The 26,590-nt window shown below is 39.5% G+C and overlaps 2 protein-coding genes across 2 annotated transcripts; one reads left to right on the top strand and one right to left on the bottom strand.

The window, feature by feature from the left end:
* Positions 1-596: 596 nt before the first annotated feature.
* LOC103995190 (respiratory burst oxidase homolog protein E) lies at positions 597-9,182 on the top strand. Its single transcript, XM_009415726.3, has 14 exons — positions 597-1,409; positions 1,532-1,691; positions 1,802-1,850; positions 1,934-2,047; positions 2,146-2,589; positions 3,386-3,769; positions 6,559-6,654; positions 7,019-7,134; positions 7,224-7,394; positions 7,481-7,640; positions 7,729-7,917; positions 8,041-8,169; positions 8,456-8,534; positions 8,662-9,182. The coding sequence occupies exons 1-14, from the start codon at positions 737-739 to the stop codon at positions 8,769-8,771; spliced, it is 2,874 nt and encodes a 957-aa protein (XP_009414001.2). The 5' UTR covers positions 597-736; the 3' UTR covers positions 8,772-9,182.
* Positions 9,183-10,520: 1,338 nt separating this feature from the next.
* LOC135588134 (uncharacterized) lies at positions 10,521-25,926 on the bottom strand. The gene is made up of 19 exons (XM_065080112.1): positions 25,347-25,926; positions 23,949-24,474; positions 23,599-23,856; positions 21,877-21,968; positions 19,026-19,235; positions 18,745-18,936; positions 18,449-18,640; positions 17,827-18,005; positions 17,593-17,686; positions 17,457-17,513; positions 17,212-17,346; positions 17,002-17,073; positions 14,321-14,434; positions 14,001-14,162; positions 13,790-13,918; positions 13,253-13,354; positions 13,105-13,178; positions 11,647-11,799; positions 10,521-11,377 (listed from the first exon to the last, which is right to left on the bottom strand). The coding sequence occupies exons 1-19, from the start codon at positions 25,887-25,889 to the stop codon at positions 10,795-10,797; spliced, it is 3,867 nt and encodes a 1,288-aa protein (XP_064936184.1). The 5' UTR covers positions 25,890-25,926; the 3' UTR covers positions 10,521-10,794.
* Between the last annotated feature and the right edge of the window lie 664 nt (positions 25,927-26,590).

Genomic DNA, 26,590 nt, shown 5'->3' with positions numbered 1-26,590 from the left:
GGAGGGCAAATTAGTCAGAGAGAAATAGCATCGCTAAACACCGGACGCCAATCTCCATCCGCCGTTGCATGTTCTCAAACAGCTAGAATTAGCTGGACCCATGATCCAAATTACCCAAACTACCCTTTCTCGCCTGTGGAATGCTCGATTTACCACTTTGCCCGAGCCCATCGTTTATGCCTCCTTCCGACATAGGGGCGTTCTCGTCTTCGAGCCACCGACCATAGCCGGTCGCACGCTTCGTGGCTCTGCTTCCCGGCTCGCGCCGACTCATGTTGACCGGCTCCTTAGAAGTGACACGCACCGATTCCCGTCGGTGACCGCCTCATCCCTGCAACTCACGAGCACCGTCAATCGGACGAGCTCTCGCTTTGAGATCCGCGTGCGATGCATCACGCGGAGTTTTTTTTTTTTGTCTTAATCAAAGGGAATTTATCAAGTCGGCCAATCAGAGACGTCGAATTGGCATTTGACGGTCGAATTGGTTCATGAATTTTTTATTCGTTTTTACTATGTTTAACTTTTTATTTTGCCTCTCTTTCTCTCTTTCACGTCTGCTTGGTTTGTACCACGAATCCTAACCACTCTTCAGCGTTGGAGCTTACCATCGCAAAAGCGTTTCCTTCTTGTGTTCGTTTTAAGAAGGTGAGAAGAAGTGGAACTATGGCAAGAAGAGGAAGAGGGTAATAAAGAGGAAAAGAAAAAGGGGATCGGGAGAGAGCGGCGCACCGGGGAGATGGTGAGGACGCCGCCATCAGGCTGCGGGGGCGTCCGGAAGTCGCGCCACCGGCGGATCGCCGACATCCTCGCGGAGGATGAGGACTCCAGCGATGAGTCGGTTTTCCACGGCTACGGCTATGGCGGTCGCCGCGGCGGCGGAGGCGGAATGTTGCCTGTTTTCCTCAACGACCAGAGCGATCTGGTGGAGGTGATGCTGGAGCTGGACGAGGAGTCGATGGTGGTGCGGAGTGTCACGCCGACATCCGCTGCCGCTGCTGCCGCTGCGGCGGCGGCGGCGGCGGCGGCGGGGCGGGAGTCGTCCGCCAGCCTGAGCCGGAGCTCGTCGACGGCGTCGCGGATCCGGCGCAAGTTCTCGTGGCTGCTGTCGCCGACACCGCGGCGGACGCTGGCGGAGATGCTGGCTGCCGAGGAGTCGGCTTCGGCCTCGGGGTCCGGCCCGCTCCCGGCCCCCGCGACCGCCATGTCGTCGCGCGACGCCCGACGGATCCGTGCGCGGCTGGAGCGAACGCGGTCCGGGGCGCAGCGGGCCCTTAAGGGGCTCCGCTTCATCAGCCGGACGACGACGGCCACGGCGAACTTGGCCGAGCTCTGGGGCCGGGTGGAGGACCGTTTCGCCGTGCTTGCCAAGGATGGCTTGCTCTCCCGTGAGGACTTCGGCGAATGCATCGGTCCGTCCCTCTCTCTTTCACACACTCTCTTCTCGTCCCTTGTATTCGAATCAGGATCGAATAACCCCCAGATAGATGACAGATAACCGCTCTGGTTTCATCTCGATCTCCCCTCCTCGCAGGAATGGTGGATTCGAAGGAGTTCGCGGTGGGCATATTCGACGCCCTGGCGAGAAGGCGGCGCCAAAACTTGGAGAGGATAACCAAAGAAGAGCTCTACGATTTCTGGGTCCAAATTTCCGATCAAAGCTTCGACGCCCGCCTCCAAATCTTCTTCGACATGTACGCAATTACCAGAGTGCCCTAAATTCTTTCTTTACTTGTAGTTCTTGAAATTTCGATCACTGATAGAAGCCTTTTCCTTACTACTTCCTGCGATTGTCTTGCGATAGGGTGGATACCAATGTGGATGGGAGGATAACGAGGCAGGAAGTACAGGAGGTGAGCTCACCCTGGCCTGTTCAATTACCGGTGTTGATTTTGGAAGTGTCAGTGTGTTTACTTTCCATTTTGCTGGGGCACAGTTGATAATTCTGAGTTGTTCGGCCAACAAGCTGGCCAAGCTCAAAGAGCAGGCGGAGGAGTATGCGGCGCTCATCATGGAGGAGCTGGACCCCGAAAACCTTGGCTACATCGAGGTGAACACGACCGCTGTATTTTCTTGTTTAACTACGTGTCCAGCGCATGGCAGATGAAGCCTGCTCACTGCGGTCTGTTGCTCTGTTTTGGTTGACAGCTGTGGCAGCTGGAGGCGCTGCTGCTGCAGCGGGACACCTACATGAACTACAGCCGGCCGCTGAGCACGGCGAGCGCCGCGGCGTGGAGCCAGACCATCCCCGGCGGCGCGCCGAAGCCCCCGCGCCGCCCCTGGTTCAGCCCCCGGCGCGCCGCCACGAGGCTGCGGCTGGCGGCTCGGGAGAACTGGCAGCGGGCGTGGGTGGTGGCACTGTGGGTAGCCGCCATGGCGGGCCTGTTCGCCTGGAAGTTCACGCAGTACCGGCAGCGGACAGCGTTCCGGGTGATGGGCTACTGCCTCCCCACCGCCAAGGGCGCTGCCGAGACGCTCAAGCTCAACATGTCCCTCGTGCTACTTCCCGTCTGCCGGAACACCCTCACGTGGCTCCGCTCCACCCGCGCCCGACTCTTCGTCCCCTTCGACGACAACATCACCTTCCACAAGGTAGGTGGATCGAACGCTTTCACATTGTTTTGTCGCTGACGTTCCGATGCTTGACATCTTGCTTGCATGTTGCACCAAATTACATCGTGGTCAGTGAGTCCTCGGCCACTAGGCAGTCTCTCCCTCGCCACTCGTTAATTACGTAGTGGTTGAGCTGTCTTCTTCTCGCGAAACTCGCACCTCTCTCATCGTGTTTGGTTTTGCGTTGCCAACTGCAAGCTTCGTATTGGGGCCTCCCATGGTAGCCGACGGTCCGCGTTGAGCGGATACGACGCACTGCCCAGTCCATCCTAAGTGGATCCCATGTGCTTTCCCTTCCAAGGCACCGGGGAAGGGCCTGCTGCCGCCTCCTCTTACTGCAGTGGAGCGTATACCTTCCCTCTGACGTGTCATGTTCCTCTTCGGCCAAGGTGTGTCAGCTGTTCTTAAGCAGACAGTGGATTGCTGTTGTCGTCGCTGGTGGGGGTCAGCCACGATCGACGTCACCAACCACCACAGTTTTTGTTCTTTTCGCCGAAGTTCATCGAAGATGGGTTTTTTCTTCGAACTCATATACCTTCCCAAAACTTAAAACACGGTTACTATTAATCTATAAGATGCTTCCAGGAGATGCATTCTTAAGTTTAAGCCACGTGGTTGACTCGTCCACATGCTGTGCGTATTTTATATGTACGTACGCATGTTGATTAAAAGTTGTTAAGATTCTTTTACATTTATATGGTACCGAAAAGGAAAACTAAAGCATTGTTATACTCCCTAATTATTAAACTCGTTATTTGTTGATGTGTTGTTACAGATGATCGCGACGGCCATAGTGGTCGGGATACTGCTTCACGCCGGGAACCACCTGGCGTGCGACTTCCCGCGGCTGATCAACTCATCGCCGGCGCACTACGAGATGGTGGCGAGGTACTTCGGGCCAGAGAAGCCCACGTACAGGAGCCTGGTGGCCGGGGTGGAGGGGGTGACGGGGATCGCGATGGTGGCGCTGATGGCGGTGTCTTTCACCCTGGCGACTCACCGGTTCAGGAAGAACGGGGTGCGGCTGCCCTTCCCCCTGAACCGCCTCACCGGGTTCAACGCCTTCTGGTACTCCCACCACCTGCTCGCCGTCGTCTACCTCCTGCTGCTCATCCACGGCTACTTCGTGTTCCTCGTCCACAAGTGGTACCAACGAACGGTATGTGCCACGGACTCGTTTCTTCTTTTTCTCAGTTCCATCGGCATTTGCCTGAAATATACACGACATATGGGACGCGATGCGACGGGGGGCGAGATGAGAAGGGTATGTTCTCCGACTTACGTTGCGGCATGCTGCCGTAGCGCAAATCACGGGAAGAAACATGTGCGGCGTCGGAGCTTAACACTAGTGGTTATTTGTCTATCGTACCGCTCGGGCCCCAAGTCGGGGCACGACTCTGGACGCCGCATTTGGGTTCGTGATTGCGTTCGTCCGATCTTTTCTCAAGATCTGACATTTTAAACCAGATTCATGGTGTTCGTCAGGTCTAACTCGATCATATAGTAAATGGGTCTACGTGTTTCTAGTGGGGCCACCCCCTATAGAGTCTGGGCGAGTGATGAGTTGCTCAAACTCAAACTCAAACTCGGACCAAGATGTGAGTCGCGGTCATCGTGGGGCCCCAACACTAGGAATATGGATCGCCTCCGATGAGAAATCAGGTGGGCAGACATCGGTAGGTGTTGAAGAGGGTAGGAAAAGCGTCGCCTCAGTATGGGACGTCCACTCAAAGCACATGTGATCGATCGGGACAAGACACGGAATAACACCACTTTCACGTCCCCATCGATTACCGGATACAAGCACCGAATACGGGCGGGCCCCGGTGGCTGTGGAGCAGACCGGAAGCTTCCACTGTCCGGATCCTCTCCAACTTCTAAGAAGAATCCAGATCCTCCAATTCCCCCCATCTCAACCACCAATTCCTCCTACCTCACATCTGGATGGTTAAGATCTGAGATGGAGTTCGAGTTGTCATCGAGGGTGGTTGGACGGGATCCCGTTCCAAATTACCCTCCTAATGTTAGTTTGACCCCGCCCTTCACCACACAGAATTAACTCGATTAGTATATCAATCGAGTCTAGATTTTAGATCTTGACCGATCTCATCGGACTGACCGGTGCAACAATGTCAAATTTGATAGGACACATTTGATAAACAGTCACATCAATTAAATTTATCTGTTCATATGTATTTACAATTTAGTACCAGATAAAGCAGGTCTAAAGTTGCTTCTTTTTTTTCTTTTTTACCCTGAGATTATGGGTGGTGTGTGTGTGTCAGAGACAGAGACTCTTGCTGATGGATTTGACAACATGGTCCACCCTCAAACTTATAATTGATGATGGAATATGTTGTGCCTAGGTTGAAACAGCTGATGTAAGGAATGCTTTTTTATTTTTAGTGTAGCGTCATGGAGGCTTGGAATTTGGCCCAACACCTCACATGGAAGGATAAGTATAGTTTTCAATTAAATAATCTGCTTCAAAGGTTAGGTAGCGATCACAAATAAGTTGGCTTCAACCTGAAGTCATGTTGACAGCTTGTGCTGATTGACTTGGAACTTGCAAGTGGTCATGGAATCATGCTATGTATTTAGGAAAGGAATCCAGATTGTTCCACTTGATATAATGTCGTCAAGAGTACTAGTTTAGTTCGTAGATGCCATGGTTGGTGTTTGAAATATGCCCTAGGATTCGTTTGGTACGTAAGAAAATTGAACATAATGTCATATCCATCATGTTCAGGAGCCCATGAAGAATGCTGGTTATATCAGAATAATAGAAAGTTGCAATTAGTAAATGAAAATTTTGTATTCAGCGTTAAGAGCATAGTTAAGATAGATCACAAGTGTTGGTAAATAAACCAAAAGTATTTTGGATTTATTATTTGATTATATATATAATCAAGATGATCAGAGTGTAGATTTCATAAATTTTATGTGGTCATTGTTTGCCTTTCAGATCAAAAAATCAATTTTACAAGACAATTGTAGCTGGAATATTGTGACTTATTATTGTTATTAATTTGAACTTTTATCATTTTGAATGTACGGTTTCAATAGAGAAAACTTTTTGAGAAAAGGTTATCCATCATAGCCTTCATGACATTAGTGTATTATTATATTAATTGTTATACGCACCACCTTTGATGCAACTATACTACTTTATGCATGAGGAATTATTACTGCCAACTTGTGATTGAAAAGAAGCTTTCAGAAGCCTCCAATGTGTAAATTATGATGAACATTAAATGGGTCCAGTTGAAACAGTGCAGACTTACTGGCCTAGAACACATTAATTTAGATTACATTGTCTTATTTATTCTTCTATATCATCGGGCAGTTCATGGTCCTGCATAGATTTAAGATTTCCGGATATGAACATGGACTTAGCGACATATTTAAGTGTGGAGCATTTATGAAGCTGGTAAGTGACAAAGTTATCTTCAACTGGTTTGGCTTTGATTGTCTTGTATTCTTTTTGTGTCTTGCATGTTCTGCCCATTTGTTTCCCTTCGTCGATGGTCAACCAGAGGTCGGTCCGTCACATGTTGGGTTGTCCACCACCATTTCTTTTTGGGAATTCCATGTACTGCATACCCTACCACGATGTCGAGGGTGGCAACTCTTAATCAATCTTTTAGATGATTGCTTGGCCCACTGTATGATCAATACCATTGTGCTGAAACTTGATTCCGTGGACCAGGATGAGATTTATTGATGAATCAAAGACTAATCTTTTCATAAGCAAATCTTAGAAAGCCTAACATGTATGGAACTAATAACTGGAGTTTAATTGTGTTCCCAATGTACTGAAGTCAGTGACAACACTAGCATAAAAGTTTGAGCTGTACCCATATCAGTTACACTTGTTTAGATACTGTACTACTAGTTAGATATATTGATTGAACTAATTAATCATTGTTTATGTGGTGCTGTGGACAGACATGGATGTACATCTCTGTTCCATTGCTGCTCTATTTGGGTGAGCGAAATCTGAGAGCCTTTCGGTCCAAAGGTTACTCTGTCAAGATTTTAAAGGTACAAGTTCCCTTCAGCTGTGCATTATTCAGTTTGTACTCTGTATATGGTCATAATGTTTCTTAAATTTTTTATCCTTTTCCTGATAAATGTTGAACTATTTTGCCAACTTCACAAACGTAACAAAATGAACAATGTTTATACATAGGAGAAATCTGAGAAATACCATAAAAAACCATGTCATCTATCATACAACTTGTTTTGTGGTGATCTCACATGCAACTGTAAATGAGAAACTCCAAATATTCTTATGGTCTTCTCTTTATCTATTTTTACAACTTGCTTATCCTGTAAAATGCAATAATGAAGCTTGATGCGATGATTTGATAGCTCCCTATTGATCAACAGCAACTGCTCTGTGCAGGTTTCTTTGCTACCTGGTGGTGTGTTGACTGTGACAATGTCCAAGCCACAAGGATTTCGTTATAGAAGCGGACAGTACATATTTTTGCAATGCCCTACCATCTCCCCATTTGAATGGTTCATACCGAAGCTATCGTTGCTGATTCTTTTGTTAGCTGAGTTCATTTCATACAGAAACCTCAACATTGTGCTTTTCATTCCAACAGGCATCCTTTCTCCATTACATCAGCTCCTGGTGACGAATATCTTAGTGTCCACATTCGAACAAGTGGTGACTGGACCCAGGAGCTTAAACGCATATTTATAGAAAACTACTTCTCTCCACACTCAACAGGGAAAGCCACATTTAATGAATCGGGCTCTTTGGAACAGAAAAGGTGATTTAATTTATATACTACAGCAAAGAACTCTTAAGGCTGTTCATAAGAAAAAGAGCTCATGCTTGAATTCAATTATTGTGCAGCTTGCCTAGATTGTTTGTGGATGGTCCTTATGGTGCCCCAGCACAAGACTTCCGGAATTATGATGTTCTACTGCTGGTGGGGCTTGGCATAGGGGCAACACCTTTTATAAGCATTCTTAGGGACCTACTCAACAACATTAAGTTAGCCGATGAACTCATGGTAAAGCAATAGTACATGCTTGCTTCACTGAGGTATCTGTATTTTTGGATTTTTGGAATATTTCTCTTATTTAAGGCCTTTTATTTAGGAACTGGCAATGGAAACTAGTAGGTCTGAAGTTAGCAGTAACAGCTTCAGCATCTCTACCACCAGTAGCAGCACCAAGAAGAGATCATACAGAACAAGCAGTGCTCATTTCTACTGGGTCACAAGGGAAGCAGGATCCTTCGAGTGGTTCAAAGGAGTAATGAATGATGTGGCTGATATGGACAAGAAGGTTATCATTTGCCTCTCTCTCTCTCTCTCTCTCTCTCCCCAATTTGTTGCATTCATTTGCATTGCTCATTCAAGATATTTTAAACAATGGAAGTAACAAAATGTTATTAACTTATTGGAACAGGGTATTATAGAGATGCATAATTACTTGACTAGTGTTTACGAGGAGCGTGATGCAAGGACCACTCTCCTCAAAATGGTGCAGGCTCTGAATCATGCTAAGCATGGAGTGGACATTGTCTCAGGCACTCGGGTAAGTATGCAGGAAACTTTCATCACAGCAGTGCACAGGAAAATATTTAATTGAGCAAGGAATTCTGAAAGATATTTAAGGAATTATAATGAACACTACTTGTTTCAGTCTGACAGTCACTACTTCTAGTTAAGCATCGAATTAAGTCGGAAACAATACTTAGTGGAGTACAGAGATGACACGATCATAGTGGATTTATTTGTGGGTGAAATTAGTTAGTATTGCATCTCTGCGATAATTTCTGTTTCATCAAACTTGATGATGATTGCAATTGTTGCCTTGTCAGGTGAGAACTCATTTTGCAAGACCAAATTGGAAAGAAGTATTCACCAAGTTAGCTTCCAAGCATCCCGGCGCGACAGTAGGTAATAACTTCACACACAAAAACTTTTTACCTCGTTCATGAGACTGTAATAACAAATTTAGTCTCTGTCATTCGAGTAATGTGTTCATCAATTTTCCCACTTAGCATTCATCTACTGGTTGATGTAGGCGTATTCTACTGTGGAACACCAACACTGGCAAAAGAGCTGAGGAAATTATCGCATGAGATGAGCCACCGGACGTCAACACGCTTCCATTTCCACAAAGAGTACTTCTGATCACTGCATACGGTATAGCAATGGAATCAAAATTTTTTATATACAGTTCACAGAAGCCAATTACTATAATCCTCTTATAAGTGTATATAACCTGCATAATCAATCTACACAAGCAAATAGTCAACAGAGCACAAGTTGAGGAAGATAGAGATGGAAGCAATCTCCACTCATCGTTATTCATAATTTCATGTGTACAGTCTTAATAATTGCATTAATTAGCATATGTTACATTTTTTTTCTTCTTCCAGTTAAATTGAAGTTTATATGTGAGAGACTCTTAATATCATTAGGAGTCCTCTTAGATTTTTATTAAGGCATCATCCTTGTATACGACCTATATTTTTTTCCTCTGGTATCTTGTCTAATGAATTATGGAAAACTATCATATTCCAAATTATTTATTTTCTAAAACTTAGATTCAAATTGTTATGGAAAAGAAGGCATCAAAGACAGGTTTTCTTGATCACTTTTTGTGGAATTCAATTTATTTCATGAGTAAAGAAAAGCAAAAAGGCTGGTCACACATCAGATGAGTTAAATCATGCCTCTTTGATGCCTTGTCCTGCTTTATTGTTGCTTGGCTTTCTTTAGAGCTTAAAGCCCAAAAGATGCTTCCTTTCAGTTGAAGCCATAAGGAATAATGTGTGTGGTGGCACTAACTGGTCCCAAAAGATGCTTCTTATCAGTACTTTTACTTGACATGAATGATGAGCAAAGATATCAATTTTTATCAGTGGTTTCTTTACGAGGAGAGGTTGTATTTTCTCATGGCTGGCATGAATGAACGAGGAATGGTGACTGACATATGTCGGCTTTAATCATTCCCCATATCATAAAGAGACTTTTATCGAGGTTGTATTATTTTCATGGCTGATATAACAATAAAGAATTAGAAGTTAACTCAATATGAGAGAGAGAGAGAGAGATCCTAAGAATAGTTTTGCATTGTCAAAGATTAAAAGAGTCAAGTGATGACTCATATAACTTCCTAACCAATTTTAAAATCTCAACATGGCATCAGAATAAAGGATTTTAAGAGAATGGGCAAATCAAAAGAGAAGAAGAAGAAGAGCTATGGTAGCCCCACACACATGAATTGGCAAGATATTAAAATTTTTTCATGCGTGAAAAATATTTTTAAAAAAATACTTAAATAGTTCTAAAAAAATAAAGTTAGGTTGACATGTATTAGGATTGACCCAAACTTAACATGATCACTTTTTTGGGATTGAATTATTGTCTCAATTAACCTGACCAAATTACCATTGTTTTTAAATCTCAACAATTATATATATATATATATATATATATATATATATATATATATATACATACACATACACATACACATACACATATACATATACATATACATATACATATACACACACACACACACACACACATATATATATATATATATATATATATATATATATATATATATATATATATATATATATATATATATATATATATATATATATATATATCTATAGAGAGAGAGAGAGAGAGAGAGAGAGAGAGAGAGAGAGAGAGAGAGAGTTAACAAAGATGCATATTGCACCTATTAAACAAGCAATCACGAATTGCAACGACTGGGTGAAAGCACCATCACCACCACCATTCATGAGTAACACAACATACATGGATTATATTATGGAATGCAAAAACATCCACATCATACATAGTTTCACTTGAAGAAGATAGAAAAGCCTTTTGAAGAAAACACCAAAGGTTTATTTCTATAGAAAAATTTGACAAGCCAGAACTATTTACTTTCAGCGTTATTCTTCTCCAAGCTGCGAAACAAATCAAGGCTGGCTGAATGAATATAATTGCTTTGCAACATATATCAGACGAACTAGTGAAATACAAGTCCTCGGAAAAAGAATACCCAAATGGCCTCAACAAACCCTATAAATCAAATCAAAGACAAGAATGTGACATGATCATGTATAATCTGCACAATCGACTGGCTATCTCGCATCATTAATACTTCACACAACATCGCCTCTTGCTGCTACCTTCCTTTTTGCTTCTTGTCCAAGGATAGCCCCTGCAAAGAAAGTGCACTAGATGCACCCTTTCCTTCTAGCCTTTTTGAAGACTTCATTACCCTTGCCATACCCTTGCGTGCAACAGCCTTGCGTTCTGCCCTGCAGTTGAGCAGCTTCCGATCGAGACGCCAATATGCATAAGGCTCCAGCTTGTCCTTCTTCTTGACATCTCCACCAGCCCTTTTGCTGGTATACTCACTACCTGTGTAAACCCAACCAGAATCCGTTGTTTTACGACGCTTCTTCCGAGTCATTGCCAGAGAACTTGAAACAGAACGGTTGTCTGAATGGCTTCTGGTATCCAAATCATTTTCTGAAGACAAGCTCTTCTCCCTTTTAGGCTTGAAACTATCCTCACAGACAATGAGACGGCCATCAGCACCTATTTCTGGCTCATCGGTGGAGGTTTGCTTTCTTTTGAGATGGGTCAAGGATCGCAGGGCTAATCTTGTCTTCTGCCGGTCTAGCAGGTCGAGTGGATCATCTTCGAATTGGTCGAGGAAATCTTCTGGCAAGCTCTTAGCTGCTTGGCGCTTTCGGATTGACCTACACATAAAAATATTCACCAGAATAGCATAGCGTTCAAACATGATAGTGAATGACTTTTTCCTACCGTAACCTCATTTAAAAAACTAGTCAACCCAACTGTCAAGCAAACACAAATACAATACCATATTCACTAAAAAATAGCAGATCTCATGAAATGAATGGCTCCTCATGGCCAAGAAAATTCTACTGTGCAGTCCTAAGTTATTCTCACAAGTAGCATGTTTTAGTGAATGTTTCCAATTGATGAAACTAGACATCATTCATACCTTACAGATAAAGACCGCATACTAGAACGAGCAAAAGCTTTAGTCTGTCGACCATAAGTTGTTTTGGCCACTGCCAGTTTTGCATCACTATCATCATCGATATCTTCGTCTCCAGATTCAGAAAAGATACGAGAATGATTCCATTTACTATGCCTGAAAATTTAAATAAAACAGAATCGGTATCAGAACATGCAACAAGGCAGTATTATCAGGCTACAGAAGAGGTAACTTTAACCATCTGAGTGAACTAGAGATGCAGCTTTTGCTCTGGTCAAGTCCACAACTTTGAGTGAACAGATTTGTGATTTCAAACGCATGACACGATAGTCCTCTTATCAACTTGTCAAACCTTTATTCTCATTGATCAAATTAAAGAAAAGGTATCACAAAGTTGTCTTTAGTGATTCTTTTCAACTTTCTCTTACTATGATTATAATAAATATTCCATTTATGGAACAAATATTAATTATAAGTCAATTAGAAGCATATGCAGCAAAGACAAACTCCTCATATTTGTGTGTCATCTTAATATTAGTTCACACACAAATAACTGAATAACCAGTGCCAACACCATCTAGTCATGGAAAAATGCAGCATCAGATCCTAATTGCAAAGATGGGGTGCTAACAGAAACTTGTTTGAAAATGTTCAACTAGATATCAGCTGGCACGGTACCATTCTGTATGACACAGATGAAGCTAAGGAAACAGGATAATAACTGTGTACCAAACATGAAATTCTAACAATTCATAAACTTAACTCAAGAGATATAGCTTGTGACCTGATTGCAGAACTGTCTGCTGGTATGATATGCTTCTTGGCCTTATTAATTAAAAAAACATGCCAATATGAAAGAACTGCCAGACAGCTTCAAGAGTCGGCCAAATTATCAAATTTATTTAGGCTTCTCAATTCTAAATTGCCTAGAATCTCAGTCCATTCTAATTTGGTAAAAAAACTATAACTGGCTCCAATGTGGATTCAGAAATATGTGCTCTGTCAGTGGTACTTCTATATCCTGATTATTTCTGCCTCTTGTCATCTCCATCTATTTCTATCTTAAATTGTCCCAAGAATTTCCTCCTCATATGACTACTATTTAAGAGGTTCATGCTGCATTCTGATTCTTTACTCATTTGATTTAAGTTACGATAACATTTCATCAACTACACAATTTCTCACAGATTTTCAAGGAAGCATAGGCTTCAAAATATTTTTTAAAGGAAAACCCTCCATAATCACTTAAGAGTCCATGACGATAGTTTTGTCAACAAGAATCATTTAGAAAAATATTATCTATGGTTAGCTACGAGAAATTTGTGACATTTTTCAAAATCGTGAAAATAAAAAGGCCTTGTCTATTTCAATCAGTAGGTTCATGAAAACATATATGATGAACTAATAATACCTACTCACAAGTTACAATTACCATGAAAAAACGTTATTAGTGTACATTACCTAGAGATGCTTGTTCGCGAAGCAAGAGATTCCCCATCCTCAGATTTGGCTTTTCGCTCCTTTCTCTCCTTGATCTATCATTACTACTAAGATCAATAATAAAATGCTTACAAAGTTCAACAAAAATTAAGGGACCTAAACAAGTGACCTTCCGAATATTGGTTAGTAGTTTCATGTGTTCTTCAGGCATAACTGCTCTCACAGCATCAAAACCACATTTTCTCACAAGCATTTCAAGCAGCAACTTGACCTGTGATAATATAAAAATAAGAAGAGGACAGTCTGAATGTGATTCGGATTCAATTTCCTAGATGTAACACTGATCCATTACAAGGAATTCTGAAAGATATTTAAGCCTACTATACTAGCCCACTAATTTGGATAGGATCCACCTTTAAACATGCGACCAGATTTTTAGTGCTAAGTTACTAGTAGCAAAATACTAAAGTCACCCCTTATGTACAAACACAGACCAGTAAAGACCCTATAATTTTCATAATTTGGGAACCACACCATTATTTACATTAAAAAAATAGTTTAGTAAATGTATCAACCTTCTCAAGAAGATCATTGCCATATTTTTGACAAGTGACTCAATCAAGAAAGGATAGTTCCGAACTTCATCATGGTAACAAGATTTGCAGCAAGGATCAAGTTTTAACAGAAAACGAAAGAAGAATAATACCTTGGCCTTGAAATGATTATTGGTATCATCTTGCCTTTTAAAGAGTCCCTCCACAATCGTCTTTAAGTGCATCTGTATGACATCAGCGTCGGATTTCACCACCAATACCTTGATGAGACCTAAAATGGCCTGCAGTACGTAAAAAATAGGTCCGAGTACTAAACACCAAGTTTTCACATGATCAAAAATTCGTGTAGTGTATAACGTGTACTTTGAAAATTTCACGGTTCTTTCTTTGCAGGAGAAGAAATACAGATGGCAGCAAGTTGTAAGCTGGACCAATGAGATCTGAGAATTCATATGCCAAACAAGCTAACCCTTTAACTGCAGCACTGATCATATGTGGTGTTTCACCAGCAAGACCGCCAGCTATCTGAAATGTAGCACAAGTTATTGATAAACCATAGAACCATCTTTGGGAGAATTAGAAAGAAAGCTACCAATGTTTAACTATCATCCACATTGATAATTCAAAATTTTCCAAAAGAAATAGATTGGTAAATGCTTGACGGTAAGGCAAGCTCTGATTACCAAGTTAAAAAATTGCAGAAGGTTTTCTTTTCTCCCTCCTCTTTCCTCATCTTCACAAGCATGACCAATTTCAACAAGCAAGTCATAAGCCTTGTTCCTTGTCTTTCTATTGACCTGCAGGATCAAAAAAATGTAGGGAGATTTGTTCGTTAATCAAATAATTTTTCACAAATTATAAAAAAAGGTTGTTACTGAAAAAGTAGAAGTTCCAAAAATACAACTAGCCAGGAAACCGAAACAAAAAAAAAACACAAAGTCAAACTCATGTACATAGATTTCTCGATTGTAAATTCCCTAAAGTGAGATGAAGCAACAAAATAGCAAGAAAAGAAAATCAGACCAGACCATCAAACCAGAAAAAAAGATGCACATACACATGACAGAAGGCTCTTGGTGAAGTTAGAAACTTACCATAGATTCCTCAAACAGCATGTGTTTGGACCGATCAAAATAAGTGCTCACAAGTATTGAATGAAATAATCATGGCCAAAAATTTTGGTTTACGTTTAAACCAACTGCTGGATGGAAACATTTCAGTGGATTTTGGTGGTTGAGTGTCGGTGTTGGCCACATCAAAAACAATATAACAGAAATTGGTAGAATTAAGGCAAAAAGATAACCAGATTTCAGAAACAAGAGGAACTACAAGGAACGTCATGAAAACAAATAACCAGATTTCAGAACCAAGAGGAACTATGAAAAACATAACATGATACTCAATATCCTTGTCACCATTACCACTGGAAGTTGACAATACTGGTGTGTGTAAAATATCCGGTGCTTCAGTACTCCAGAAAACAATGTCATCATATCGAATGTATCATACCAATTTTTCTATTCATCACTGCATAATTATTTCTAAAGGCGACGTCAACTCGTTTTTCTTCACGCGTGGGAAGTAGTGATTTAAAAAGCGCTGGGCGCCAAAAGGTGTCAACGTCCAAAAAAAGCCCGAGGCGCTCGCCCGAGTGATGCAAGGCGCTAAAATATAAAAATATATAATATAATTAATAAATATAATTATTTATTAATTACTAGAATACAGTTAACAATATACTGTTAATAGTATACTATCGAGTCAATGTGAGAACAGTGTGAGTAAAAGTAAGACCGAGGCTGCTGAATAAGAGCAGCAGCAAGCAACAACAGTGGTAGCGGCAACGGTAAGCAGCAATAGCAATGGTGAGCAGCGATAGTGGCAACGGCAAGTAGCGACAGTGGCAACGACAACGGAGAGAGGCAGCGGCAGTAGAGAGAAAATGTCAGCGGCAAAATCACGAGCAATGTTAGGGTCGGGGAAGTCGCGAGCGGAATGCTGGGAGGCTGATATTGATGCTTTAGTTGGTTCAATTGAACCAACTAAAGCATCGGAGACCGAACCAGACCTAAAACGTTGGTTCGATTGCCTGGTTTAACCCGGGCGCTCGCCCGAAGCACTCGACGCTTGGGCTCTGGTGAGCGCCCAAGCGGCGCCTCTTTAAAGCGTGCCTCCTGGACATGAAACAAGGCGCTCGGGCGAGGCAAGAATCGCGAGCAAGGTTAGTGTCGGGGAAGTCACGTGAGGGATGCTGGGAGGTTGATATCGATGGTTTAGTTGATTCGATTGAACCAACTAAAGCACCGGAGACCGAACCAGACCTAAAACGCTGGTTCGATCGCCTGGTTTAACCCGAGAGCTTGCTCGAAGCGCTCGGCGCTTGGGCTCGAGCGAGCGCCCAGGCAACGCCTCTTTGAAGCACGCCTCCTGGACATGAAACAAGGTGCTTGGGCCTTGGCTTGCCTTGCCCGAGCGCCTATTGAAATCGCTAGGGAGAAGAAACCCTTTTCCCCACGCGCCAAAAAGGGTTACGAGGCAGTCGCCCCTTTTTTTTACTTATATATATACATAAGGATTGAAATTTCGTACCGTACCGAAGTTTCGAGATTCGCTCGGTATGATACGGTACTGTATACCGAGCGATATATTTCGATATACTGCTCGATATATATATATATATATATATATATATATATATATATATATATATATATATATATATATATATATATAATAAAAATCTTTTTTTGCGATGTCACCTCTCTTCTCCCCACGTGGGGTGACGTCGCCAAGGTAATGTGTCATGACCCGGGTCTGATAAGCCAACTAGCCAATAACTCCATTTTGGTCCTTCAACCACGGACCAAAATGCTTAAGCGGGAGTTAACATAGTACACTCATCAGGCCCTTATAAGCTAATCATACACATTGCCCACTTCCGATGTGGGACTAATGGGATGTTACATAATGTCGCAGAGAAAACGAGGTGACGTCGCCTATATATATATATATATAAACCATTTTCGCCGCGATGTCACCTCTCTTCTGCCCATGACACCGAGGACTCTTCTCCCACGCGGATGAGAAGTCACTGAGAGACGAGGAGGGAGATCGACGATCTCCAAGTTCTCCTCTTCTTCTCCCTCTTCTTTCTTCCCCTTCTCCCTCTTCTTTCTTCTCTTCTTTCTTCTCCCTCGGTTCCCAATCGACAATACCGCCCGGTAGCGAGCGGTTCGTGTACCGGTCTGCTGACACTGCTCATAAAATCATACTCTGATTCTTAAATTTAGTTAAACAGTACACAGAGGAAAAGAGGTCATGCTTGCATATACCACTTTTAATTAAAAAAACACCATGGATTTACCTCTTTCAATGCAAGTATTATTTCAGTGAGAAAAGAGCTGATGATGTTCCTCCTTTTATGATCAAATGAATCCTGTAAACAAAGTAATGGTACTTCTTTAAGTAGGCATCTTCAACTCATATTCTAAACAGAAACCAGTTGACAGCATCCACAAGAATCATCATGCATTTCTAATCAGTACGTGCAGCCCATAGAGAATACATCACAAACCTTGGACATTGAGACAATTAAAATGTATAAACAATCAAGTCTTTGACGATTAGCTGCAAAGTGGCAAGATGATAGTGACGCAATCATCAACTCAAGTAGTTCATCCAGATTATTCCAAAGATTGTGACCATGTTCCTGAAAAGTAAGCACATTGATATCAGCAAATAACAGCGAAAAGCAGATAGTAACCTGCCAAGTCCTACAATTTTCTAACAAACCTAAAAACACTAAAAGTATTACCATACCTTCAGTATGATTGAGAGGATTTTATATGCTTTTTTTTGTAAGATTCCTTCTTCATCCTACAATAAATAAGAACATATATAGAATCCCTAAAGTTTGAAAAGATTAAACAAAACAATTGCTAAAACTACCATGCACCTGTAAAGCAGGCTTAATAACACTGAATAAGAAATCAATTTCCTTAACACCTAGACCAGGAAGAAGTGAAACGGCCAATTCCAATAAGAGGGCCCTGCAATCAGGTAAGAGTGTTCAAGGTCCACTTAATACACAAGCTAATAAAGACACTAAAGAAAATTCAATGAAACGAGATAATTAACACCAAAAACCAGAAAGGTCAACAAAAAAAAAGAATGCAAACACAATAACCACCTTGCATGGGAAAGGGATGCTTCATTGGATGCACCATCTATTAGCATGGTACCAGAACCATTAGGCTGCTTAGCTTTAACAGCTTCCTGTGTAACCTTCAACAATTTATGCATGGCTCCCATAAAGACTTTCTTCACTACCTTGTTATCAGCTATATTTGCAAAATCATGGATGGTGGCCTTAGAAAAAAGAAAGAAAAGCTTGTGACTTAATTTTCCAACGCAACCAAAAGACAAGCAAAACAGTGAACTTCACTACAAAAAAGAATCATTCTGAAAGTGGCAGATAATGCAGTCCTTTCACTTCAAAGTTGCAAATAAAAGGAGTTGGACTTAAAAGTGTCCTCAGATAAAGAGGGAAAATTGTTTGTGATAACATCAGGTCACTGTAGCACTCAGAGCAATTAGCATCTACAGCAACTTATAGATGCTAAAAAGCAGTGGAAACAAAGACTGCCATCATTCCAAACTTTATGAGATCACATCTAAAATATGCATAAAATTTATAGAATCTTGGGTTAGAACAATTGAAGGATGTTACCATAAGCAGTTAAAGGAAAAAAATATGAACAACTTCAAGAACCTGAACCAGATTAAACATTTGTTCTGAAGCAGCTAAATACCTGCAAGTAACCACCACTATCGTGCGAAGATGTCAGGAATGCCTCTGATAAAACTGAAAAAAATTCTGGAGCAAATGAGTGTATTGTCTTCAGATTTTCTTCTGACTGCCTTCTACTATAATGATTCCTTATTTTACCATCGGGTACAGTAGATTTATCAGAGATTATGTCACTATTTTGACGAATCAAAATCTACAAAGTAGAAAACAATGAAAGTGAAATAAGAAGCTGAAGCAGTATATACTTTATTTAAGAAAGAACAGGGATTACAAAAATCAGAGTTGCAAAACATATACCTGTAGACTAGAGCATATTATCCCACGCAAGTCGGGTTCCTCACGTAGTGCATTGCACAACTCTTTCTGAATAGCATTAAAGCCACAGTCAATATCAATAGGGTAGTTGCAAAAGGCAGGCAACAAGGACCACAATGTGTATACGAGACCTTCAGTGCTCCTAGCTGAGAAAATCCATCCCTTTGTCTCAAGCTATTACACAATCAAGTGTCAGAATCCGTAAAAATTAATAATAATTAAGCAGGAAATGGTCAATTATTTTGTTTGGGGGGGAGGCCTACCTTAAGGGATTTTTGCTTTATGTGTTTAACCATCACCAATATGTGTTCCAAGAAAAAACTTAGACGAGCACCAACCACATGTTGCTTTAATATTGGAAGTAACCAAACATTAGCATCTGAGACATCTTCCACATCCAAGTTGAGTGGCAGGATGTGTAGAAATTTCTCAGGCCCCATTGCACTAATAGCTGACCCAAGACATTCATGAAGCTGCAAGTTAACAATGAATTAACTGAGAAACAAAAATGACAGATCACAAGCATCAATTTAGGCCAGCTTACCAATAATTCCAATTGAATAGAATAATCATTTCAATCCTTAAAAATATCTTGTGAAATTAACAAGAAAAAAGAAAAGCATTGCAAAGGAAAGTATCTATCTATCTCTAGTCCCATACAGACAAGAAGCCAACTACTACTAGACTAAGAATTTAACCTTCAGAATACAAATGACTTTAGCAACAAGCAAGGCTCTAAAATACTAAAAGATTAATTAGATAAACAAAAATCATGGATAAAATGAGAAATATCAAAAATTACTACAACAACAACAAAGCCATAAATTCTAACTGTTTGGGATCAGCTACATGGATCTTTTGCCACCAATTGAGATATGTAAAAAGCCATCATATGTTTAGTTAAGTTTAGAGTACTTTAATCTTTATTTATAATTTCAATGTTAATCCTTTTAGGTCTTCATCTATCTCTCCTTGTACCACTAATATTAATCATTTCACCTTTTCTAACTATCACATCAGTATGTCTCCTAAACACATATTCATACCATCTTCAATGATTCTCCCTCATCTTATCAAAATCATAACTAATTATTCATGAATAAAAATATTTTTTTTCAATCTTTCATAATAACTCCACACATTCATCTTAACAACGTAAACTTTTTATATAAGTTGTTCTTAACTATCCAACACTTAGATCTATAAAGAATTATTGGTCTCACAAAGTCACAACTATCTTTTTATTTTTTCCTTTTAATATCAATGGTATCCAATGATCACATAAGATTCCTGACACCCCTGGCTATTTTAATCATCCTGTTTTTATTCTATGAATAATATATTTATCGATCTCTCCATCTTGTTGAATAATTGATCTAAGATACCTAAAGCTTTTACTTAAAAGAACTTATTGTCTATCCAACCTAACTATAATATCCTATCTATACCTAGTATTACTAAAATTGCATCTCATATATTTGGTTTGTCTACTTAATCTAAAACTTTTAATTTCTAAGGATTTGCCTCCATGGCTCAAGTTTATAATTAATTCCACTTAGGCTCTAATTAATTAACTATAATCTCCTATCTATTATGTAAATGACTTGTAAATTCATCCATTATCAATGTGAAAAGGTAAGGACCTAATGCGGATCCTTGATGTGATCATATGCTAATAGGAAACTCACTAAACACACTTTGTATAGTTATAACACTAGTAATTACATTATCATACATATTTTTAATACTATCAAGTATCAATATAATTAGTGGATACACCTTTCTTTTTTAAAACCCATCATAATAAATCTCTAAGAAATCTATCATAGGCTTTTTCTAAGTCAATAAAAATCATATATAAATCTTACTTTTTCATCTAATACTTTTTCATTAATTGTTTGAATAAATAAATAGATTCCATAATTGATCTTCCATACATAAAACCAAATTGATTTCTAGATATATTTGTTTCAAACCTTATCCTAATTTTGATAACTTTTTTCTCAAAGCTTCATAATATGACTCATGTTTTAATTTCTCCAATAATTTAAACAATTTTGTATGTCATATTTTTTCTTGTAAATTGGTACTAAAAAACTCTTTCTTCATTTATCAGACATCTTTTTGAATTTCATAATTTTGTTAAATAAACTACTTAACTAAGCTACTCCCTTGTCCCTTTAACTTTTTCAGACATTAATAAGGACACTATAGGTCCCACACTCTTAGTTATTTTTATCTCCTTTAATGTGTCTTTTACTTCATTAACTTTAATTTTACCAACAAATCTATAATTATTAGATCTACCAGTATTGTATATCATTAAAGCTAAGTCCTATGTGGAATATTCATTAAATAGTTTACAAAAAAATTCTTCATGTTTCCTTAATTTCGTTACTATTAATAAGTATTCTTTAATCTTCATCTTTAACGCATCTAATATTGTCTAAATCCTTATACTTTCTTTCCCTAACTTTAGCAATTCGATACATATCATTTTCACCATCTTTAGTATCTAATGTATTATAAAAATTATCATAAACTTTATACCTTGCCATACTAACCACTGTTTTAAGCCTCTTTTTTATATTCTTTATATCTTTTAAATTTCTCCTCATTTTTACAATCTTGCCAATGTTTAAAACATGATCTTTTAGAAATATTAAAAACTATTTAACTAAAATTTTCATTTAAGATAAGTAAATGAATGAAAGAATGAAGACTTAACCAACTAATGAGGCAACATATACATATATTTAACCACTTTAGTAAGTTAATTTTCACTCATATAATAATTTCATCAGTAAATCAGGAAACAAGAAAAAAAATAAATTATGATGATAATGCGCATATTATTTTGGAAATCCCTTTCTAATGAGGCTTAGAAGGGTAGGAAGCATGTTAATGTCAACTAACATAATTTAGCCAACATATAAAAATTATTTCCACCAAATAGGCATACTGAAAACAAAGATAAGACCATCTTCTATAACACATCTCACTTTAACAGTGATAATATCAAATTATTAAGAAAGTTAAAACCAGATATTCTGCAGATAAAACAGTCAAATGTTGTTTATGATGAATTCCTGAGGTTGAAAAACAAAAATTCACCTGCTTTCTAAATGAAAAGTCCTCATCTGATAAGTTTTGCATATCTGCAAGGCTTTTAACAGCTCCAGCCATTAGATAATATGAAGATTCACCTGAATATTTCACATCAAGACCAGCAGATAACAAAATAGTGAATCAGTACCAACATAGGGACCACAAAATTTTAAACAAAAATAGGCTATAGAAATACTATGTCCAACTGATTATATGTGGTTTTATCCAACTTTAGCAATTTACCAAATGATCCAACAAACAAAATTATATTAAGGAACTACAAACTATGATATAGATGAAAAACACCACAATATAAATTCAAACTTAAGTTTCAACATCTTCCTACACCAAGTACAGATAAATTGCACTATTTTTACCTTAGTGCAGTAATGAGCAAACTTTGGACCAAATCACAGAGATAACTATGGCTTCTAATGATAGCAAAGCATCTTTGTGTATCACGAAAAATGTTTGCAAACCTTAACGAGTCATTAAATGAGTTCACAAGGTTGGCACTAGAGGCCATGCACAGAGCTATGAGAGTTTCCATTGTGGTCCCACAATGTAATTCTCCGTCCAGAAATTCCAAGACTTGGGTAAGAATGCTTTACTATGTAACAATGCTTAGTGTGCTCTGTATGCACTGAGCTTTCTTTGATGCAGTAGTGCTTTATTATGTAACATACCAGCAAAACACAGTGTTATCTTATTTTTTTTTGTAAAACAAATCACAGAAAATCTTAAATAAAGTATTTTTATCAGCAAAATACAGTGTTTCTTGTTGTCTGCTTCAATTAATGGGGACTATAAGCGAAAGAATAAGACACAGCAAAATCACTTCAAGCATAAACCAATGTGCCTTGAATGCAGAATGTTTGGATGCTTGCATATTCAACCATATAAAATTAAGTATGTAAGTGACTCCACAGATTTGTCTTCTCCAATTTTCCAGCAAATTAAAAAGTGCCTCCCACCGATTGATTTTAATTCATAGAAGTAGATCTGATAACTTCATGGTACTATCAAGTATCAACATGAACTTCATGGGTTTCGTAGATTCAAGAAGTTATCCTTGTCTGAATTACATACATGGTCTGTCATCTTTTAAGTTAAAACAGATTTTATTTCTCTTGCACAGTGAAAAAATCACCTACTCCTGGATAAGTTTAGAAGATTTCCAATTAGAAACATGATCAGGATGTCATTGTCCATATTCTACATATACAATTACAAAATTACCATTGTCCTACCACTGGTGTTACAGATGTGTGTACCACAAATGTGCATAGAAAAACAATCAAATGAGATAATTGAAATGCAAAAACACCTCACCAAACCATTAGAAAGAAGGATCCAGACATCCTGTTCAAATTAGTTGGATATGGTCTATTAACACAATCATGTAAAAGTATGTATGCAGTCAACACATATCACCAGATGTGTCACAGACAAAAAAACAGTTGCGCATTCATGTATCCGTAACTGGGAATGAGTCTGGTAAAACCTCATGTCCATGATAATACTCTATCAGCATGACATGATTAATGTCAGCACCCAAGCTTCATAGTTAATCACTCATAAAAATCATAATCTTATGTTAACAAACATGTTTATGTTTTAGACTGTTCTTCTTTAGATAAATGACACTAGTGACCCCCACAGCATTGCAATTATCAAACAAATTCAGCAACAAAGTTCTTTGTAAGCTTAACCAATCCAAAACTTTACCTAGTTGACTGAATGCTGTTGAAAGGACCTGGAATGACATGTCCCAAACAGCATTGTAGCGATAACCAAGGAAACCTTCAATGGTTGCACATATCTTCTCAATTACAGTAGGTCCAGACTTCCTTAGCTCTCCATCTGTAGTTTTGATTTGATCAACACCTTGCTCGATCAGGCTTTCATCAACGCAAGCACGTATTAAGCCCTTCAAGGCCTCTATAGCAGAAAACATGGCTTCCTCATGTTCACTGGCCAAAATATCTGTTACACAATAAAATTTGATAAAAGTTTATTTCTGTCCATTAAATTGTTTATCACAAATTTCAATTAAAAGCTGCAAAAGAAATACAAACCTCCAAGGGCATTAAATATAACAGGTAGTGTCACAATACATATTTGCTTGTTCAGATCATAAATCTTTCTTGTCCCGACATATAGCAAGCGTGCAGTTGATGCCATCTGGTCTGGTGACTTCTCATTATCAGAAACAGACAAAGCTAGTGAGCAAAATAAATTCTGTAATAATTCAGGAGAAAGTTCTACAGTTGGACTACTGCACAGAGCATGCAGAATCTCCATTATACACCTTGTCACAATCAACTGCTGCAGTTCCAACAATCTATTGCAGTATTTCAAAATTGTATTCATGTGTTTCGCTGCCATAAGGGGAAGACAATCCTTCATGGCATTGAAGATATATAGAACCTGCATAGCTCCTCTAGAACAATCAGAAGGAGAGGAATCTGCAGAAGATCCACCAGCAAGCAGTAGAAACCTCTCAAAGATGGCTGTGATATCTTCACTTGCCGGCATCAACACTGCCAGATTCTGAAAACTTCTTAGTACACCACTCAAACATGAGTGGCACTCCTTTCTCACCTGCAGTATGGCCCATTAACTATTATCCATGTACACCTCATATGAAGTATGCTTAAAAGGATAAATCACTGATCCTTTTGTACATAGGACCAGTTATCATGATATAATAAATTGATGATAGTTAGACACAAACAAAGACCATTACGCTTCACATTAAGGTTACACTATATAATTGACTGACATAGTCGATGACATGCACCAAAAAGGCATTGAAAAAGTAGAAGCACCATTATATGTACCATTCTTGTTGCTGTAAGATACCCAAGTTTCTCAAATGTTATTGGTTTATCGGTTTCACGTATATATACAATCCATAAAATTACTTACCCAGACTTCAAAAAATTAAGTTCCTCAAATGTCATTGGTTTACCGGTGTTACTTAAACATAATCCATAAAATTGCTTACTTAACTTCATTGGAAAAAAGATCACTTATTTATTCAATCTGTAGATAATACTGAACATACACTAAGTAAAAAGCATACGATATTCAACATGTAAATATTTACAGGTCTAGTTAGTTCTAAAGGAGGCAATGGATACAGAAATTGCATCCGGACAATTTAATTGTTACGACCAGTTTAAGCTCAAAAAATAACATCTCATGGAATATCAGTAACATTAGACGTGTATCTTGCAATTAAAAAGTTTTATCAAAATGAGAATGCTAGAATAAACAATAACACCTAATGAAGAAGTTGATGTTTTCATACAAGAATAAGCAGATGAGTAAGTAGGAAAACTGAACCCAATTATAGATTCGAAAGCAAGAAGAATGAAGGAGGGATAGAAAGCTTCCGAACTCCAGCTAAAGCAGCAAAATTTGCTCCGACAAGCTGAAATGGAAAAAAAAAAAAAAAACTACCCAACTACCTTCGGTCGCTCATCCGTGACGAAACATAGAAGAACGCCATAGAGTGGCGACAAGGCCGACCAATCCGTCATGTCGCCAACCACAAGGAAATAAGACGCGCACCTCAACCCGGACCTCACACAACCAGGCGGTAGCGAATCGAAACCTAGGATTCGAACCAAGGTATCCGAGACCTCCGTCCACCTGCTCCTGACGACGGAGCGGGGAACCCTGGGGAGCGCCAAGGCGAGGAACAAGAGCAAAGAGGCCGCGGCGGGGTCGGAGCCGGAGGCGGGGTCGCGGGAGAGGCGGTCAAGGGAGGAAGCGGTGGCGCCGAAGTAGGCGACGGAAGTGAGGGGCAGGCCCTGGTCCTTGAGGGCCTGGGTCATGGCAGCCACGGTGGCGCAGAGGTGCTGGTGGTCCTCTCGGGCGGAGCTCTGGAAGCGAGCCAGGACGCCGGCGGCGATATCGTCTCCGTCGATATCGCCGCAACAGACGCCGGAGGCCGTATCGTCTTCGACGGCGACGAAGAGTAGATCGAATTCCATTGCCAAGGCTTCCATCGCCGCTTCGGCGAGAACAGAGAGAGAGAGAGAGAGAGATGAGAGAGAAAAAATCGAGTTTTAGGGTTTATATGGGAAGGCGGCAGATTCCAACATTTGAGATCGGATGCTTTAAGACGCGTGTGATGCACTTACGTAACATAACGAAAAAAACCGAAGAATAACACTTCATGCACGTGTTTTTTGAAACATCAAATAAACATTTAAAATTACAAGAAAACAAAATTTAATATAAATGTATAAATAACGACGTTGGAAAAAATAATTTGGTGCCATTTTTGTTAAAATAAAATTTTCACGGCTTATAAAAATATGTTCTAAAAAAACAAGTAAAGCATGTTTCAAAAAAATTTATTTTTTATTATTCCTCAATAAATATTTTCATAAAATTCATTTTTTTATTGAAAATATTTTGCTTGTAGGAGAGACATTGCTCCAGTAAGAAAACTTAGCATTGACACCAAAAGAGAAATCATCCAAAAGTTTGTCACTTAAATTTTTGACTTCCAATAATGATTTTTTCAAAATATCTTATTATTTTTTTAAAAAATAAAAAACTTACATTAAATTTAGAAAAACTTGACAAATTACCTATCTCCTCCACTTTACAAGAAAAAGAGCTCATGTGTTCTATGCAAATTTATGGGCTTTGTGATTAAGGTTCCTACACTTTTGATATAAACGAGGATATATGAAGCTTA

This window comes from Musa acuminata, chromosome BXJ1-8 (genome assembly GCF_036884655.1).
Source record: "Musa acuminata AAA Group cultivar baxijiao chromosome BXJ1-8, Cavendish_Baxijiao_AAA, whole genome shotgun sequence".
Classification (NCBI taxonomy): domain Eukaryota; kingdom Viridiplantae; phylum Streptophyta; class Magnoliopsida; order Zingiberales; family Musaceae; genus Musa; species Musa acuminata.
The sequence above is the reverse complement of the archived record's forward strand: the minus strand, read 5'-3'. Positions and strand labels throughout refer to the sequence as shown.

What these genes read in the sequence shown, in the direction of transcription:
- LOC103995190 (XM_009415726.3), top strand. Translation starts at nt 737, where the DNA reads ATGGTGAGGACGCCGCCATCAGGCTGCGGGGGCGTCCGGAAGTCGCGC. An exon ending in ACAACATCACCTTCCACAAG is followed by an intron (nt 2,590 to 3,385) that starts GTAGGTGGATCG and finishes GTGTTGTTACAG; the next exon opens with ATGATCGCGACGGCCATAGT. An exon ending in GGCTCTTTGGAACAGAAAAG is followed by an intron (nt 7,395 to 7,480) that starts GTGATTTAATTT and finishes ATTATTGTGCAG; the next exon opens with CTTGCCTAGATTGTTTGTGG.
- LOC135588134 (XM_065080112.1), bottom strand. Translation starts at nt 25,889, where the DNA reads ATGGAAGCCTTGGCAATGGAATTCGATCTACTCTTCGTCGCCGTCGAA. An exon ending in ATAGTGGTGGTTACTTGCAG is followed by an intron (nt 18,006 to 18,448) that starts GTATTTAGCTGC and finishes CTTTTTTCTAAG; the next exon opens with GCCACCATCCATGATTTTGC. An exon ending in TAATACTTGCATTGAAAGAG is followed by an intron (nt 14,435 to 17,001) that starts GTAAATCCATGG and finishes TTGATCCTGCAG; the next exon opens with GTCAATAGAAAGACAAGGAA.